An 18,865-nucleotide genomic window follows, 5' to 3' on the forward strand; every position below is an offset into this window, starting at 1 on the left:
TCATTGTTCAGGTTACTAATATGTGAGCATAGCCCCATATTGGACAGGATTAGAAAAAGTGATGAGCTTAAAATAAAAGTTGGGGTCAATACCTATTACCTATAACTTTTGGATTAAAATTAATTCTTAGTCTCTGTTTAAGGACCATAAACTCTTGTTTGGACCTGATTACTCCCTAGCAAATGGTATCAAACCTAATGTTGTAGTCCAAATAACTAAGGCTCCGTTTAACAAAGGGTTAAGGAAGAGAGATTAAGGAGAAAAATTAATGTAGTTAGCCCATTCGATAACCCGAATGACTAAATTATTAACTCGTTAAATAAATTTTATTTTAGCCATTGTGATCAATTTTGGTGTTTGGGAATAATGAGGATTTTGACTATTTCTTTATAAATAGAGGGGTTAATTTTTAATTCTTTTAAATAGAAGTATTGGTAAACCCCTCATTTTGAGGAGTTAACTCATTTTAATCCCTCTAGAGGGGTTATCTTAACTCTTCTGTATTTTTCACATTTAGCAAATTATGAAGGGTTAACTCAATTTAAACATTCTGTAGATTTTTGTATTTGGCGGGTTAAGAAGGGGTTAACTCTCTTTAAGCCCTCACTTAACCCGTCGCCAAATGGCGCCTAAAAGAAAAGAAGAACTTAAAAAAAGTGCAATGTGAAGCCTAAAGGTGCCAGCAAAACTCATGGACTCCCATAGGAGTTATATAATCTGGTTATCCATCATGACTGGAGTGGTGGAAGATCCTAAGGTTTCAGCATGTTTTGGTTAGCTCATGAGTGAAATTGTGCAAAAATTAGTGAATTGGTTAGGCCATGAGTGAAGTGGTGTAAAAGTTAGTGAATCCCATGAAAATTAAAGTGCAATTAAAGATTGAACTATACTCACAAATTAAGGGGTAGTTATTGAGTTTATTAATATGTGAGTATAATACCACATTAGATAGGATTAGAAACATTGATGAGCTCAAAATACAAGCTCCAGCCAATACCTAGTAGTTATAGTTTTTGAGTTAAAATTGATTCCTAGACTCTATTTAAGGCTCATCAACTTTTAATTGAGCCTGATAGCTTCCCAACAATCTTTACTGCGCTAACAACTTTTTACCCCATCCAAGTAATAAAACTCAAAATTTTGCTGAGAAGGAAGAAGCGCTGCATGGTTTGGAGAGACATGGATCTCAAGTTATAATTGTATTGCTAGAGCTTGTTTTAGCTCTGGAACTTATTATTCATGTAGTTCAGTTTTGACATATAGACTCCTTGGGTGGGGTGTTTTTCTTAATTCCGGGAATATTTTGGCAGATATGATCGATGAAAGAAATTGGTTGGTACATTGAGGTTAAGATAGTCAGATCTGCGGGCCAAATTTAAATTTATTGGCCAATTGGGTAATAAATACCATGGTAAGGTAGTCGAAGATATTTACGTGCAATTAACCATATTGGTATTCTTAAGAGGATCATATTTTCAAGTTATCAGAATGGTATTTTTTAGTCGAATCATATTTTTAATATGGTACTTTTTTCTGTTCTTGGGGACATCGTGATATTGATATCAATGTTTAACACCAATTTAATATTATTTTGTAGAAGGAAAAATATCCATATCGTAAGTTCTGTATAGAAAAATAAACAAATTGATGTTGATTTTGATATTAATAGGTGTCATCCGTGGAATAAAAATTACCATGTTGAAAACATGGCCCTCTTCAAAAAGCTAATTTGGTAATTTAGCCCTCTTCAATAAAATTTACAACAACAACAACAAAGCCTTTTATCTCAAATATTTCAGGTGTGCTACATGAATTATATCATTCCATTCTATTCTATTATGAGACATCTGTCGATGCTCAAATCATACAGAATAATCCATAATAGGATGGTTGCAGAGTGATGAAAGATGATGGAGGAGATCGCTTCCTTCCCTGAATTTATGTCTTGGCCACTGAGTTAGAGTGAACGATCTGCACAGAAGAAGGTCGTGAGAGGGCGGGGTGGTGATTCCCCCGTGGTACCTCCGACGATCAAGTCAGTTGATGAACTTGAGCTTGAGTGGAGTAATAGAACTATGTGTTCTTATGCTATGTGCATTAGAGATGATGATCTCTGAGATTTAGGTCAGGAGGAGATATAGAACTATGTGTTCTTATGCTATGTGCATTAGAGATGATGATCTCTGAGATTTAGGTCAGGAGGAGATTTTAGATTGCGAACCTTTGGCTATGACGAATAACATCTGTATATAAAAGAGGATGTCAATGGCAGATTGGTCATTTCGGCCATGCAAATGGCGATGACAAAGTGTGAGTTGGAAGGTGAGTCATCCTTTGCTCTACATGTGTCGGCTGGCGACAGGAGGAAGATCACTTCAGCCTCGATTTGAGGAGCGATCGATGAGTCGTGGGCTAAAAAGCGACGTGATGACACATGGTCTTTGAGTAGACATGATATGACTTGTTGTCAGGATGGATAAGTTTTGGCGAAGTTATCTTCTAGCTTCGCTGAGAAGCAATGTCCCTCATGATGGGACCCGCGAGGAGAGTCGACTCGTTGAGAGGAGTGACAACTCAAGGATTGCTGGCTAAATGGAGTAGGGTGACGACTCGTTCCGCCTTTCGAGTTGACATGGAGGAGTATCGACTCGACTGGGTCGACTAGGCTCTTGACGAGTTGCCTGCTGTGAGAGGGCTGACTGGTACCGCCTTTCGTATCGACATTGATGAATGTCGACTCGCCTGGTCGGTTGAGTCGGCCTGCTAGCTGATCTCTGGCTATCTCTCCCGTCGGTCGAGATGTCGACTCGTCTGAGAAGTTAAGATGTCTCGTGCCGATTAGCACCGCTTCTCATGTCGACACTAGGGTGTCGGTTTGTCTGGCTGGATGGAGATAGCGACTCATCAGATCATATATTTGGAAACAGTTGTATCCCATAATAGAGACATCTATTCCGTTAAGTTAAACATAGTTATATTCTTCTTAATTGTTTCCAATTAAGTTTTTTCGGTCTACCTCTAGATGTCCTAACTCCATTAATTATAATACTATGACATTTCCTAATAGGTGTACTAAGAGTTCTCCGTTGTATATGACCAAACCATATTAGTTGATTCTCTCAAATTTTATAATCAATAGGAGCAACCTCTAATTTTCTACGGGCGCACTCATTTTTTATCGTATCTTTTAATATATGCTACAAGACCATCACAATATACTCATTTATGCTATACTCATTTTTTGCATATGTTGTTTTTTAATTGCCCAACATTCTAAGCCATAAAACACTGTTAGTATTCTACGATTACATAATACTTTCGAAGTACTTCTCCATTTCAACCATTCTAATTTGATCATATTTGAAAATTTGCATCCTTTACAATAATAAACATACTTTTACGTTTTTTATGCATAGTTATTATTATAAGGGGGTGGGTGCAAATTTTCATGCATCCCCTATAAATAGTAACTATGCATAAAAAACCTAAAATGACCGAAGTGAAAGTTAAAAATTGGGCCTTCATTTTACCAGATATACCCCCAAATGGTGGAGTAATTACCAATGTTGGAGTTGTACGCTTTTTGCTATAAACACCTTCCGGGGAGCAGGGTCGTCTCCCCGAGATCCTCAACGGCCAAATTTACGTGTCGGCAGATCTTTTATCCCTCTCTTATTGGATCCGAGTCTACGGGTTCCGACCCGTTCTAGCTTATTTTTACCAAATCCGCGGGTATATAATTTAACCCGTTTGTTTAGAAAATTGAGTTGAGGACTCATGATTGATCATTTTATTTCATTTTATTCCTCGTTTTTAATTTGACTTCAGCCTTCGACTTAGAATTTCCTAAAAATCGCTTCATGCGTAGCACAGGAATGTAAGAAAAGCTGTCGTGTATCAGCAAGATCCATAAGACAAGATTCGAGCACAAAAAACTTAGATAGATTGAGGAACCAGTTGGAAATGAGACAGTCAATTACGAAATTAGTCTCAAGGACAGAAAATAAGGGGAACAAATGCAAGCAGGAGTACTGATCTGTTCACTAGGGGACAAATTTTCAAAACCAACCTATTTACAAATTTAATCGCAGAAAACAACCCATTTCAAATTTAATTACAAAAACCGACCTGGTTTCAGCCTTGGAGCTGAAACCAGGTCGGTTTTTAAAAAATTTTATCCGAAACTTCACGGGAGTTGAACTCCCGTGAAGTTTCGTAGTTCAATTTTTTTTTTGTACTGAGAAACTTCACGGGAGTTGAACTCCCGTGAAGTTTTGAAAGTTTTTTCACAAAAACCGACCTGGTTTCAGCGCCAAGGCTGAAACCAGGTCGGTTTTTGCAATTAAATTTGAAATAGGTTGTTTTCTGCGATTAAATTTGTAAATAAGTTGGTTTTGAAAATTTGTCCGTTCACTAGGGGTAGGGAGATTTCCAATCTGACCCCTACCACCCCCCATGAATGACATATAACTACGTGCACGCATGCCAGTAGTATTGATACGATTCGGATTCGAATATAAGTAACCGTTACTCTTGTAATCGGTACATCAGAATTTTTATAGATGATAAATTGCACTGTAAAATATTAAAATGTACAAAAATGATATGGGAATCCATTATTCGTTTATGAAAACTACAGCTTGTAAATTATTTATTCATCAAAAACCATCCGTCTCTGGGCAACAACTTTCGGAACAGAAAAAATACAGTTTTCACATCCTGACGGGTCTGACCATGTGCAGAATTCTTCTGATTATTAGTTAACAGCTGTAAAATGTGCAGTTAATGATTATAGTTAACAAACGTGCTGCGTGTCCTAGAAAAGTATTTCGGTTCGGGTTTCGGATTACCATACCCGATCCACTAACAGAGTGTGAGGAGGTGAGGTCACATGATCCCCTTCCCGTTCGTGGCCGAGAGGTGGCCCAAGCCTCCAAGAGACAATAAAAACATCAAGCCCTCATTTCCTCAATATTTTCTTACGCAAAACAAACCAAGAGAAAGAAGAGGGAGAATCAAAGAGGGGAGAGAGAGAGAGAGAGCGGTTTTGAGCTCTGTCTTCATCTCTACGAGCGGTTTTCTGCGCTGTAATGAGCGGTTTCCGGTATTCTAAATAACAAGATGGTGAAGAGAAAACCAGTTATATTTCTCCTCTGCGTCACTGTTCTCGCTCCCATCGTTCTCTACACGGATCGACTCTCTGCTGCTTTCTCTACTCCCTCTTGTAACTATCTTCATCTCAAGTTCTCTTTTTTTTGGGTTTTTTTTAATGATTTTAGTGATTTTTTTCTTCTAATGTTAGTTTTCTCTTTGTCAAAATTTGATTTTGACAGCTAATGATGACTTCATTGACGATGGTTCCAGTTGGGTAATGGCTGAATCCTTCTTCTGATCCTTTTTGATTTAATGATTTTGCTTTTTGTTAAAATTTATTGACGCCCATCTTTATTTATTTTTCTAGAGTTTTGGAAATGAGCCAGAGAAATTAAATGCCCTTCATCAGGTACCTTTTTTGTTCAACTTTTTGGTATTTTTCTCTTTGCAGATTTGTGGGATTTAGTTCTAGTAACTGCTGGATGTATAATTTTAGGAAAGCATCAATACTGTGAAAGAGCCAACTGGGGAAATCTATTCTGATAACTCGAGCAATTCTGTTCAGATCTCGGCCCAATCTAGCCATGAACTGGTCAAAGGTTGGATTAATTTCTGCAATTAGGATCTCTATTTTAGTCTGTTGGACGAAGATCTGATTCCCCCCCTCCCCCCACCCCACCCCTGAATGAGTTCTGAGCTGGTTTGTTAAAGATCTAAATTTTGATGGAGCATGAAACTCTTTGCAGAATTGCCATTGGGGAAACCTAGAGAGCACAAATCCCGTGCTCTTTCGGCTGCCGATGAGGGGACTCAGTCTGCGAAAAGTGTGATTGAGCAAGTGACAGAAAGGGATAACAATGATTTCAATGGTATTCAGAAGTCCCAACTGGAATCTCAAGGGAATAAAGAGAAGAAAATGGTAATTTGATGATGACCTTATCCATATATTCTCAAACTATAAATGAATAAAATTTTCCATTTTCCATTGATTTAGTCAAGCTGTAGTTGCTGATAACCGTTGTAAATCTAGGAGGCTTTAAGTATATTGAAAATGACTTGTTCGCTTATTTGCTTGCATCCGATTTTTCTCCTAGTTATAGGTTATATAGGTTATATCTCGTATTTTTATCTTTTTCCTCGCAGTATATGGTTGTTATGTCACTTTCATGAGAACTGGATTCTTCACAATTTTTGGGCTATCTAACTGTTGTATGATAGAATAAAAGCACGTCCATTTCTTGCATACTATGCATACTAGTTGTCCTCCATTATAGTTCTTTTGTGAAGTTTCATGTGATTTTACATTTATTTAATTTGGGCATAGAATATTATAATTATGTATGGTTTACAATGGGGTAAATTTAGGATTCTTTTCTTAGATTTTTGGGCAATCTAACTGTAGTACAATAGAATAAGAAGCGTGTTCATTTCTTGTAGACTTTGCATATTGGTTGTCCTCCATTATAGTTTTCAGGTGACCATACTTTCATTTAATTTGGGCATGGGATAATATAACCTACTGATGCAGTACAATAGGGGTAAAATAAGGATTCTTTTCTGAAATTGCATTTATTCTTATATACCTCTATTTTAAATTGACTGAATGACTATATGTGGTGTTGTAGTGCCATGTTGACTCACAGTTAAAAATGTATGACAAAAGAGAGAGAGAGAGAGAAGAGGTTGATGGTCAAATGGTGGACTTTTTTTGCCACATGTATAGTACCTCAAAAATATTTGTTTCTTAATGGTTAAATGTTTTTGCCTAAAATACAACTGAATTGTATGTCCATAAGATGACATTCTAAAGTTTGAAAGCTTTTTCTAAATCTAACCAGTAAATTCATGTGAGAAGCAATTGTATTGAACTAGTATTGTACTAGCTAATTTTTTGTTACTTTTCCAGGAGAATAAAGTTGAACAATCTCAACAAACTCCACCGAGAGTTGAATCCCGAAAAGTGCAGACATCTGCTAATGATAAACAACAAAGTTCCACAGCTATGCTTGATTCTAGAGTGAAACAACTTAAGGATCAATTGATAAGGGCAAGGGTTTATCAAGGATTGGGACCGCTTCGTAGCAACCCACAGTTTATAAGAGAGCTGCGTGCTCGGATAAGAGATGTTCAGCGAGTTCTTGGTGATGCTACCAAGGATTCCGATCTACCAAAAAGGTATATCCTCATTTACTTTCTCTCTGGATGTTACACTTTTTGTTCATCCCAATTTCTGGGATTCAGTTCTGTTAAGGGCTATCTTCTTCATTATGTTAATTACTATCATATCCTTCTTAATTATTCCAGCTAAGATCTCTCATGTCTACCTCTAGTCATCTTATTTACCCTCTAACCTAAATTTGTCCCCGCCTACTCCCTAACTATTTTCAGTCCCTACTTGCCTCTAGAACTATTAAATTCATCCCAGCTTACCCCAGAACTATCACTTTCAGTACCTCGTCACCACTTTTTGTTGTGGTTTAAATGAATTTATGAGAGGAAAGTGATAGTTCAGGGGTAAGGTGGGACTGAAAATAGGGTAAGCATGGACAAATTTAATGGTTTATGGGGCAATAACGTCTGAAGCCCTTTTTTATTATAATATTATCACTTATCTTAATTGGTGCACTTAGTAGCCTCTATTTGAAGTTCTGCAACTAATCTGCTATCAATGCTAATCTAGTGCCAACGAGAAACTGAAGTTAATGGAGCAAACTCTGGCAAAAGGCAAGCAAATGCAAGATGACTGTTCTACCGTTGTAAAAAAGCTCCGAGCAATGCTTCACACATCTGAAGAACAACTAAAAGTTCATAAGAAACAAACAATGTTTTTGACTCAACTTGCTGCAAAAACTCTCCCTAAAGGTCTCCACTGCCTCCCATTACGACTGTCCACTGAGTACTATTCTCTAGATTCCAGCAGACAACAATTCCCTAATCCAGAAAAGCTCGAAGACCCTAAGCTCCATCATTATGCACTTTTCTCCGATAATGTTTTGGCTGCATCAGTGGTTGTCAATTCTACTGTGACTCATGCCAAGGTAAGTTAATATTCCAAATTTCTATTTTGGGTTTTTCCGATATTAGTTAGTCCCTTGAATCTTTCATATTTTGAAATTAATCCCTTAGATAATTGAAATTGCTATTAGTCCCCCCAATTCTCACATTACTATGAATTAATCCCTCAAATCATTGGAATTTCTATTAGGTCCTCCAATTCTAAAGTTATTGTGAAATTAGTCCCTCCAATCAAGAGTAGAAGTATCAAACAAAGGGATTAATTTGGAACAACTTATGACAATTTGGGGACCTAATAGCAATTTCAATGATTTGAGGGAGTAATTTCAAAATATGAAAGATTTAAGGGAATAATTTAGAAAACCCTTCTATTTTTAGGGCTGTTTCCTTTGCTAACTGTAAAAAGCTTCTCTTTACTTCAGAATCCAGCAGATCATGTTTTCCATGTAGTAACCGATAGGCTTAATTACGCTGCCATGAGGATGTGGTTCTTAGCTAATCCACCAGGGGCAGCTACAATTCAAGTTCAAAATGTTGAAGAGTTTACTTGGCTAAATGAGAGCTATAGTCCAGTTCTAAAGCAGCTTGGGTCTCAATCTATGATCGATTACTACTTTAGGACTCATCGTGCAAATTCCGATTCAAACCTCAAGTTTCGAAACCCGAAATACTTATCTATACTAAACCACTTGCGATTCTACCTTCCTGAAATTTTCCCTAAGCTTAACAAAGTGGTGTTTCTTGATGATGATATAGTAGTTCAAAAGGATCTCACAGGGCTTTGGGAGATTAATCTTGAAGGAAAGGTCAATGGTGCAGTCGAGACTTGTGGGGAGAGCTTTCACCGATTTGATCGGTATCTTAACTTCTCGCATCCTCTTATTGCCAAAAATTTTGATGCCCACGCTTGTGGGTGGGCATATGGGATGAATGTGTTTGATTTGGATGAATGGAGGAAACAAAATATAACAGAGATCTACCACTCTTGGCAGAATTTGGTGAGTTACAGGTCTTTATTAGTTACTTCCTTTTGGTTCAGTAGTTCCATGTCATCCTAGAAATAATTCACACTTTCTTTGATGAAAGTTCTTTTTGGTTTTTTTATACTGTTATATGTTATTTAACAAATTCTCTCCCGTTATAATTTTTATAGCAACCATAGTACTGCTTGACAAGCTTAATGGACCAATATCCTTTATTATCAATTTTCATGTCAACCTCAATGAATCAGGTGTAAAATTTCCGGGCAAAAAAATTATGGGAAAAATGCCCTTGCCATAGAAACTAGAAGGTCAGTTAGAGGGGAAACACCTAAATATTGAGTTGGAGATCAAAATCATATAATCTAAGATTAACTGATAAATTCAAATTATTGTTGTTGCTACATTTGAATTGAGAATATATTTGTGGTAGAAACAGTTCCATACTATGTTTCATTATCAAAAGATATAACGATTGGTATACAAATATTTTTAGTTATCAAATATCTGCCTAATCCACTCTCTAATTATCGAAGTAGTGAGGTTTCAGTTTTTAAGTATATGTATATATGAGAAATAAGTAGACTAAGCAATGATCATTGTGGTAATTGTGACATCAAACATTTAAATTATATGCAGACATCAAATAGCTTGTTACCTTAGTAGCATTCAAATAATAAGCAGTCAGATGTTTTCAGATATTGATTTTATACCTTTAACTCAGATTAGATTATTAACTTTATATAACCAAGGGAAAAAATTAAAAAAAAAATTCTCTTGGTGTATTATGCTATATCTCAAACTTAATCTAGTTGCTTATCCTTTGCAGAACCATGATAGACTATTGTGGAAACTGGGAACTCTTCCACCTGGCTTGATCACATTTTGGAAGCGCACTTTTCCTATAAACCGATCATGGCATGTATTAGGCCTTGGCTATAATCCTAATGTGAACCACAAAGATATAGATCGTGCAGCAGTTATTCACTACAATGGCAACATGAAGCCTTGGCTCGAAATTGGAATGCCAAAATATCGAAACTACTGGTCTAAGTATGTGGATTATGATCAGGTTTATCTTCGAGAATGCAACATCACTCCTTAAATGGTAATATTACAAAATTTTTGAATTTTTTGTCCTCTGATGCGTTTCCTTCTTTGTTATTTTTTTTGCTTCTGTGAGTATAAATGCTCAGGGTCATTCTTTTGTTGTTAATCTTTTTCCAACGCTGCATGATGCAGATATCTTATTGTACATGATTTAGATTTAGAGTTGAGACGAGAAAGTTTTATAGTGTAGGTTGAATTCTCAATTTTATGTAACGTCATGTTGGTATTAATTGTTATTGGCAGTTTTCTTCTTTTTCACATGGGTATCTTGTGATTGACGGAGACCCTCTTAATTTATGGGGTTTGCTTGGGATCACCATATGAGCAAATGATGGGATCTACACGTTGCTATTTGTTTGTTCCGAATATTGAAAAAACGAAAGACAGGGTTGCTACTTTTTTGTTGATATAATATGTTTTTTAATCCCCCTTACAAATTTGTTACGAATTTGAATCATGTGATTTGCTAGGCTCTTACCAGTTCATGTACTAGAATAGCTGATTCATTAAATCCTTTATAAGACCTTAGAAAGCTCAAGGCTTCTTTGTTGATTGACTGAAACCGCTTTTGCTATAAGAGCAAGATATCAGGTTATGCTTTAAAAGAGGAATTCGTTTTCATCTCATAGAATGTTATTGAATTCTTGGTCATCTCGAAACTGTGGGTGATTCAAATGGTTGGGAGGTTCAAATATGGCTTCTAAGGTCTAGGTTCGTTCTCGTGTTAAAAAAAAAACTAAGTGTAATTACGACATGCATCATTGAATTCATCAACTAAAGTGTCTGCTATCAACTAGGATTGATGTTTCTCTTTCTTTCCAGAAGCTGTCAATTGCGTTTTGTATCTTGTCATCTTCTTCTCTCTTTTAGTATCAACATCTTTGCATAAATATGGCTTCTTTGGATTTTTTCTCTGTCTCTCTCTCTGGATGTGGTCTTGGTGGTTGTGACTTGTATAGCTGGACAAAGCAGTTGATGGTTGTCCGTGTGGTATTATTGTCTCTTGCTTACAAATCCTAAATCATGGTGTTTTCGTCATTTGGACCCACCGACATGATCAGATTGCGATATCAGCGGATGTAGACCTTCAGATTCCCCTAGCTTTGGTAAATTGATTTTCTTTTTTGGGCGGGTTCAGTCAAACTTTGACTGGGTCTAGCCCTATTGTAACCCTACCGTTATTGGAGTTCAGTGCGATATATGAAGGTATCATCACCGATACGAACTTTACATATCCGAGGTTTTTATTTTCCCTAGAAACCTACCTTAAAAAAATAGGATAATTATATAGAAACCACCATTGAATGTCAATTTATACATAAACCACCTTTAAAGTGGTTTGTGTTACAACCAACCGATCCAGTCAAAATTTTCATTGAAAATCCAAAGATACCCTTAAAAAACTAACATTCAAGGCACGTGACTTATTATGTTAATGTTTAAGTTTAGTTAAAGATACGAGTCGTGCACATTAGAACATCAAAAGTTTTAGGTTATTTTTGGCTTTTTAGTGAAAATTTGGCCAGGACTTGGTTTGATTGCAACAAAAACCGGTTTAAGGTAGTTTAAGTATAAATAAAAATTCAAATGTAGTTTCCGTATAATTACTCTATTTTTAAGGTGGTTTCTAGGAAATAACCTTTACATCCGAGTACAAATCAATAATGGGGTCTTCAAAATTTTAAGAAATTATTTGAATTTTGATAAAGAAGTGCTAGTCAACCATAAATTTCTGGCTAGTAAAAACTAGAGAAACTTTGGATATTAAGGAACTTCTGTCGTAGTTTTGGATTTAAACTAGGTTAGATTTAATGTAAGTTCATGATAGTTTCTTGAAAGAATCCAAATGCGAAGCTCCTTTGACTCATCTATAGCAAGATCGTATCATATTGCGCAACTTTGCACCGCCATTTACATGGAGAGAAGAAGCTGAAATTGTTGAAGACCATAGCGCGTTATCCATTGATACAACAAATATCTCTACACATCTGCTTAAATAAACTGCAAATTGCTTACAACTTATAATCGCCTTATCCAATAATTCTTGATTTTTAATATGGAAAATAATGCTATTACATGCTCCATGGGTTTTTTCTCAGAAAAAAATACGAGTGAATTTTAATTTGGACTCAATTTGGATTGCATGCAAGTAACGTAACTGAAACTGAATCAGAAAGCCAGCTCCCTGCATTTGAGATCAAAGTAGACATCTACATATACACCCCTTTTGCACTATGGGAGTGCTATCATTTTTGTATCTCTAAACTATTTTATTAGCACTTAACTCATCTGAACTGTACATGACATTGTTTAAGAGCAGAATCCACTACTCCAATTGAACAGGAGTGAGCAACGGCTCATTTGCGAAATGAGCATCCAAATTACGCGCAACCAATTGACCCACACCCTCGGTAGCTTCCTCAGTAAATACAGCTTTATGAGGAGACAACACAACATTATCCATCTTAAACAGTTCTTCAGGCACGTCAGGTTCATCCTCAAACACATCAAGCCCGGCTCCTCCAACCTCTCCCCACATCAAACACTGGACCAATTCCTTCTCGTCAATTAGGGCCCCGCGACCCACATTGATCACGTAACCATTGTTTCCTAGAGCGAGCATGACTTCTCTGTTGATTATGTGATGGGTTTCGCTCGTTAGGGCACAACATACTACGAGAACGTCGCTATTTGATGCAAGATCGAGGATTTTTGGGTAGTATGGGTAAGAGATCGATGGTTTTCTTTGTCTTGAGGTGTAGGAGACTTTGCAGCTGAATGCTTCGAGCCTCTTTGCGATTTCTGAGCCGATTTTTCCTAGTCCAACTATTCCTACTCGCTTGCCGCTTAGCTGCAAGGACCGAGAAAAGTGGACGTCATTAACTTATAAGCAGAAGCAAATGGAAAATGATAGGAGCACGCCCCCAATCACAACTCCAACCACATCTCCTCTCTCATTTGCTACGCTACACAGGGTCCCACATAAGATTTTAAAAATTTAAAATCTCATGTTAGGTCTGGTGTACTGTAGCAAATGAGAGGGAGGGAAGGGGTGGTTACTTCTGAACTTTGCACCGGGAAATGAGGTAAAAAATATCAAGTGAATCCGGGTCCATTTACGATGACATTAAATGTGCACAAAAATGGATATAAAGCCTTACATCATTAAATTTTGAGATCGTGAGTCTTTGGGTGCACATTTAATATCGTCCCCACGGCGGAAAACTCTATATCCTATGCCCTGCAGACCAAATTACTGATGAAATGCCGAAAAGAAAAAGGGGGAAAGAAAAGGAAAATCGAACCTTGGTGCCCAATGCGAACTCCCCCTCAACAGCCCACGATCCCTTCCTGACGAATCGATCCCACCGAGATCCTCCGCATGGCATCAACCAAACAGCCGCACGCGTATAATCCGGCCGTGTCGACGGAGAAAACGCCGCCGGCGTTAGCTACCTTGATCCCCCTCCGCCGGCACTCGGCGAGGTCGATGTGGTCGGTTCCGGCGCTGGTGGTCACAACAAGCTCGAGATGGGGGAGGAGGGAGAGGACGTCGCGCCGCTGGGGCGCTGCTGGAGACGATCATGGCGCGGGCGGAGGCGGCGGGGTCTGGAGAGGAAGTGGTGGGTGGGAAGGACTCCCAGGATTTGAGGAGGTTGAAGCGGCGGGAGAGGGAGTCGCTGTAGCGGGAAGGGGAGGGCGGAGGAAGACGACGGTGGGCTTTCCTCGCCAGGCGGGCTTTTTGGCTTTTGGGAGAGAGGAGAGTTTTGCGAGGGGGGAGGGGATCGAGAGCGATGAGATATTTTTTAGGCCAAATTTTCTTCTTTATTTTAAGCGCCTCTTGAATCTTGTTTATAACTCCCTTCCTTATAATTTCAAAATAACTAAATATTTCAAACTCATGCACGGTTATCAGCCATGTACACCACACCACTATCCACCAGCTTCTCAAAACTGGAGAACTATTCCCTTCTAGGGCACACATGATAGGTCGCACCACTATCCAACATCCATTCAGATTCCTCTGAATAGCTATCTGTAGGACTGATAGAAAGCGAATAAATAGAAGAGTCAGAATTATTACCATCCGATACGATATTTGCTTCTGATGATGGCTGCTTCCCTTTTCCCTTCTGTTTATTCTTCATCCATTCGTCGAGCTTTGGGCAGTCTTTCTTCCAATGACCAGTCTCTTTGCACCAAGCACACTGATCTTTTCCAATTGTAGGATGCCCTACTCTAGACTGTGACTTCCAATTCTTCCGGTTTGGATTCTTCCCTCTTGCGACTAACGCCTCTGCTACCGACTCAGTCGAATTCTCCTTATCCTTCTTCCGAAGCTGATAATTCACCAATGCAGCAGTGACCTCACTATACGAAAGAGATGCCTTCCCATTAATCAGAGTAAGTCGTCCGAAGCTGATAATTCACCAATGCAGCAGTGACCTCACTATACGAAAGAGATGCCTTCCCATTAATCAGAGTAAGGACGAATGTCTCATATTCCTCGTCGGGCAAGGAACTCAATAACAGCAACGCCTTGTCCTCATCTTCAATCTTGACATCCACATTCGCCAAATCCGCAAGAAGCTTTGTGTAGTGGTTCATGTGATCTCTAATGGAGGTTCCCTTCTTCAACTGGAAACGATAAAGTCTCCTCTTCAAATGCAAGCGATTTTCCACACTCTTGGTCAAATACTTGCTTTCGAGAATCTCCCAAATCTTCTTCGCAGAAGTCTCATTCATCACATCATATTTTAGATCTTGAGTCAAACAAGACCTAATCACACCACACGCCGTTCGATTCATCTTTTTCCAAACCTTCTCTTCAATCTCATCTGGCTTGCCATCTAACTCCAAGGTATCCTCCAAATTCTGCGCGTTCAGCGCATCCAAAACCTCGCATCTCCATAATCCAAAATTGTTTGTGCCATTAAACTTCTCCACATCTATCTTCATAGAGTGGATATTCAAACTCTGAATAGTCTTCACGCCAGAAGAACCACCCTCGACTCCCGAAGCACCTTCTTTCCCCGACATCTTACGCACCAACGAACAAAGAATAGATCCAAAACTGAAAGATAGAGTCTTTACCAAAAGATCCCACCTTTATCACCAACGAAGTCCTAAACGGGCCTCCAAATTGATCTACTCCTCCAACCAAACCCTAGATCTGGAATCTGGGCTCTGATACCACTTGTTGTGCGCAGCGGAAATTTCGGCAGAGTTTCTGGTGCACAATAAGAGAGAAAGATCGATAAGAATTCTTGTTTCTCAAAGGGAACAAGAATCTGAAAGCCTAATATCCCATCAAAGTGGGATATTTGCTCTTCCTCTCGTCAGCTCTAGGACTGCGCGTCGAGGGATCCTAAAAACTATTACAATGGCCACAAACTCAAACAACCAATTTTACGTGGTTCGGCAAACTGCCTACGTCCACGGGGCAAGGAGGAGGATCTACTATTAGAGAGAAAATACAATAGGTTTACAATCTCACAAAATAAACCCTCAAACTAACTCTCTAATCTCTCACAAAAGAAAACACAAGAGACTGCACAAAACTCTCTTCACAAATCCCTAAGATTTTTCTTTCTTTGCTGCAGCCGCCGCTTTGTTTTTTCTTTGTACCCGCCTTTGCACGCCCTTTGCTGCTTGCGATTTTTCTCCAGCCGCCAGCAAAAGACGTCCCCTCTGCTTCCGCAAAACCTAAGGAGAAAATACAATTCCTATTTATAGCATGCAACTCAATTTCGGGTGGGCCACGCGGAGCTGAACCAATTCATGAGCGGAAAGGGATTACATCAAATCGCGTGTCTTGATAGGTTTGCCAGCTCGTGGCCCCCACAATCCACTCACAACTTCCGTGTTTACAATTCTCCACCTCGGCGAAGCTTTCCCAAAACTGAGCCGACACCAACCAAATCAAATGTCTCACTTGTTGTGTCCAGTACGAAGTGAAACAATTCACGACAACGGACTGTGGCTATGCAGGAGGAGATGGAGTCTCTTCACAAGAACGATACATGGGAGCTTGTAGAGCTTCCAAAGGGGCGGAAGGCGATTGGGTGCAAGTGGGTGTACACGAAGAAGGAGGGCATTGAGGGCACTCCAGTGAGGTTCAAGGCTAGGTTGGTTGCGAAGGGCTATGCACAGGAGGAAGGTATTGATTACAATGAGGTTTTCTCTCCGGTGGTGAAGCATTCGTCGATTCGGATTTTGCTAGCTTTGGTGGCACAGTATGGATTGGAGTTAGATCAGTTGGATGTGAAGACAGCATTTCTTCATGGTGATCTTGATGAAGAAATATATATGACTCAGCCATTGGGATTCCGAGCTGCAGGGAAAGATAAGTTGGTTTGCAGGCTAAAGAAATCGCTATACGGTTTGAAGCAGTCTCCTCGACAGTGGTATAGGCGATTTGATGGTTTTATGCTTGGTCATTCGTACACTCGGAGCCAGTTTGATCCTTGCGTGTATTTTCGCAAGTTGAGAGGAGGTGCGTACATTTATTTGTTGCTTTATGTCGATGACATGTTGGTTGCTTCTAGTTCCAGGTCAGCTATAGATGAGTTGAAAGTTCAGCTTTCGAATGAGTTTGAGATGAAGGACTTGGGCGAGGCGAAGCGCATTCTAAGGATGGAGATCGACGAGACAAGAAGAAGGGAAGAATTTGTCTGACACATGTGGCTTATTTGAAGAAGGTTCTACAGCGATTCCATGTTAGCATGGATACGAAGCCAGTTGGTGTACCTTTGGGAGCCCATTTGAAGCTTTCAGCTGGTCTTTCACCGAAGTCAGTTGAAGATCGTGAGTTGATGACGAAGACTCCATATGCGAGCGCAGTTGGGAGCTTGATGTACGCGATGGTATGTACGAGGCCGGATTTGTCACAGGCGGTGAGCATGGTGTCGAGATACATGCACGATCCAGGAGTGGGTCATTGGGACGCCGTGAGATGGATTTTGAGGTACATTAGAGGTACGCTCAATGTTGGTTTGGTTTATGAGCGGGACACTACAGGTGGGCAGCTATGCATTGGCTATGTTGATTCGGATTATGCCGGGGATTTGGATAAGCGCCGGTCTACTACGGGGTATGTGTTCACTTTGACCCGTGCGCCGGTGTGTTGGAGATGCACCTTACAGTCTACGGTGGCTTTGTCTACGACGGAGGCAGAGTATATGGCAGTTACGGAGGCTGTGAAGGAGGCTATTTGGCTTCGAGGACTTTTGGAAGAACTTGGTATATCGCAGCGATCCGTCACTATTCATTGCGATAGCATGAGTGCTATATATTTGGCGAAGAATCAGGTTTTTCATGCGAGGACGAAGCACATTGACGTTCGTTATCACTTCGTTCGGGATGTTCTTGAAGATGGCGATGTGGAAATTGTGAAAGTCCACACGAAGGATAATCCGGCAGATATGCTCACTAAGGTGGTTCCGAGCAACAAGTTTGATCATTGTCGAAACTTGTTGCACATTCGTAATTGTTGAGGCCGTTGGCGGCCATTTGGATGAACTACGGGCGGCTTGATCCCTTGGGAGAGGGGGTACGTAGGCAACCGCATTGGTGCAGCCGAGTTTAGAGAGACGACACATTGGTGCTCATGTTGGTGTCGGCTCAGTGTTGGGAACACTTCGCCGAGGTGGAGAATTGTGAAAACCGCGAAGGAATTGTGAAAAACGTGAAGAATAACTCAAAACAGGCTCCCCCACACCCTGGTGTGGTGTCTGCCATGGGTGTGGTAGAGTCTGTCCTGCACCACACCCTCTGCCACACCCCCGGTGCAGGGTGTGGCAGAATCTGTCCTGCACCACTCCTGCACCACACCCTCTGCCACACCCATGGTGCAGGGTGTGGCAGACTCGTTTTTAGAATCCTTATTTGTTGAGGAATCCTCCTTTGTTTGGGATTGTGTTTTATTATAAATAGGACCACGTTTTTTAGGGTTTCAAAAGGAGAGAAAAGAAGAGATTTAGCATTGTTTTGAGCACTTTGAGAGGGAGATATTGTGAGGGAGTTGAGAGCTTTGGTTAGGGTTATATTTGAGTGATTTTGTGAGTTGTAACCCGTTGTATTTCTCCTCCATATAGTGAAATCTCCCCATCCTCTCCCCGTGGACGTAGGCAATTGCCGAACCACGTATATCCTTGTGTTTGGTTTGATTTGTCGTAATTGGCTTGGTTTGTGCAAGTGTTTGGCTTTCTTCTACTCGTGATCACAGGTTCGTTGTGAGTTCGTGCAAGGCTTCCGCAAAGGCGCGCGACAGTCTTTACCAAAAAGATCCCACCTTTATCACCAAAAAAAGCCCTAAACGAGCTTCCAAAGCGATCTACTCCTCCAAATAGCCCAAGCGTAGCCCGTGCTCTGATACCACTTGTTGTGCGCAGCGAAAATTTCGGCAGAGTTTCTGGTGCACAATAAGAGAGAAAGATCGATAAGAATTCCCGTCTCACCAAGGAAACAAGAATCTGAAGCGGATATCTCAACCAAGTGAGATATCGGCTCTTCCTCTCATCAGTTCTAGGACTGACCTGTCGAGGGATCCTAAAACTATTACAATGGCCACAAACTCAAACAACCAATTTTTACGTGGTTCGGCAAACTGCCTACGTCCACGGGGCAAGAAGGGGGAGATCTACTATTAGAGGGAGAGATACAAC

The 18,865-nt window shown here is 39.9% G+C and overlaps 2 protein-coding genes across 3 annotated transcripts; one reads left to right on the forward strand and one right to left on the reverse strand.

The window, feature by feature from the left end:
• On the forward strand, positions 4,943-10,457 carry LOC109848866 (probable galacturonosyltransferase 4). The gene is made up of 9 exons (XM_020418580.1): positions 4,943-5,224; positions 5,334-5,368; positions 5,462-5,503; positions 5,591-5,693; positions 5,841-6,013; positions 7,001-7,269; positions 7,775-8,132; positions 8,532-9,107; positions 9,919-10,457. Exons 1-9 carry the CDS (start codon positions 5,122-5,124, stop codon positions 10,192-10,194), a joined length of 1,935 nt encoding a protein of 644 aa, XP_020274169.1. The 5' UTR covers positions 4,943-5,121; the 3' UTR covers positions 10,195-10,457.
• On the reverse strand, positions 12,350-13,599 carry LOC109833407 (glyoxylate/hydroxypyruvate reductase HPR3-like). 2 transcript variants are annotated; one of them, XM_020401070.1, is made up of 3 exons: positions 13,505-13,587; positions 13,361-13,440; positions 12,350-13,050 (listed from the first exon to the last, which is right to left on the reverse strand). In XM_020401070.1, the coding sequence occupies exons 2-3, from the start codon at positions 13,397-13,399 to the stop codon at positions 12,526-12,528; spliced, it is 564 nt and encodes a 187-aa protein (XP_020256659.1). In that variant the 5' UTR covers positions 13,400-13,440; positions 13,505-13,587; the 3' UTR covers positions 12,350-12,525. The 2 variants fall into 2 exon arrangements, with proteins under 2 accessions (XP_020256659.1, XP_020256652.1); XM_020401063.1 differs by lacking the exon at positions 13,361-13,440 and having other exon boundaries at positions 13,505-13,599.

Source organism: Asparagus officinalis, chromosome 1 (assembly GCF_001876935.1).
Source record: "Asparagus officinalis chromosome 1, Aspof.V1, whole genome shotgun sequence".
Lineage (NCBI taxonomy): Eukaryota > Viridiplantae > Streptophyta > Magnoliopsida > Asparagales > Asparagaceae > Asparagus > Asparagus officinalis.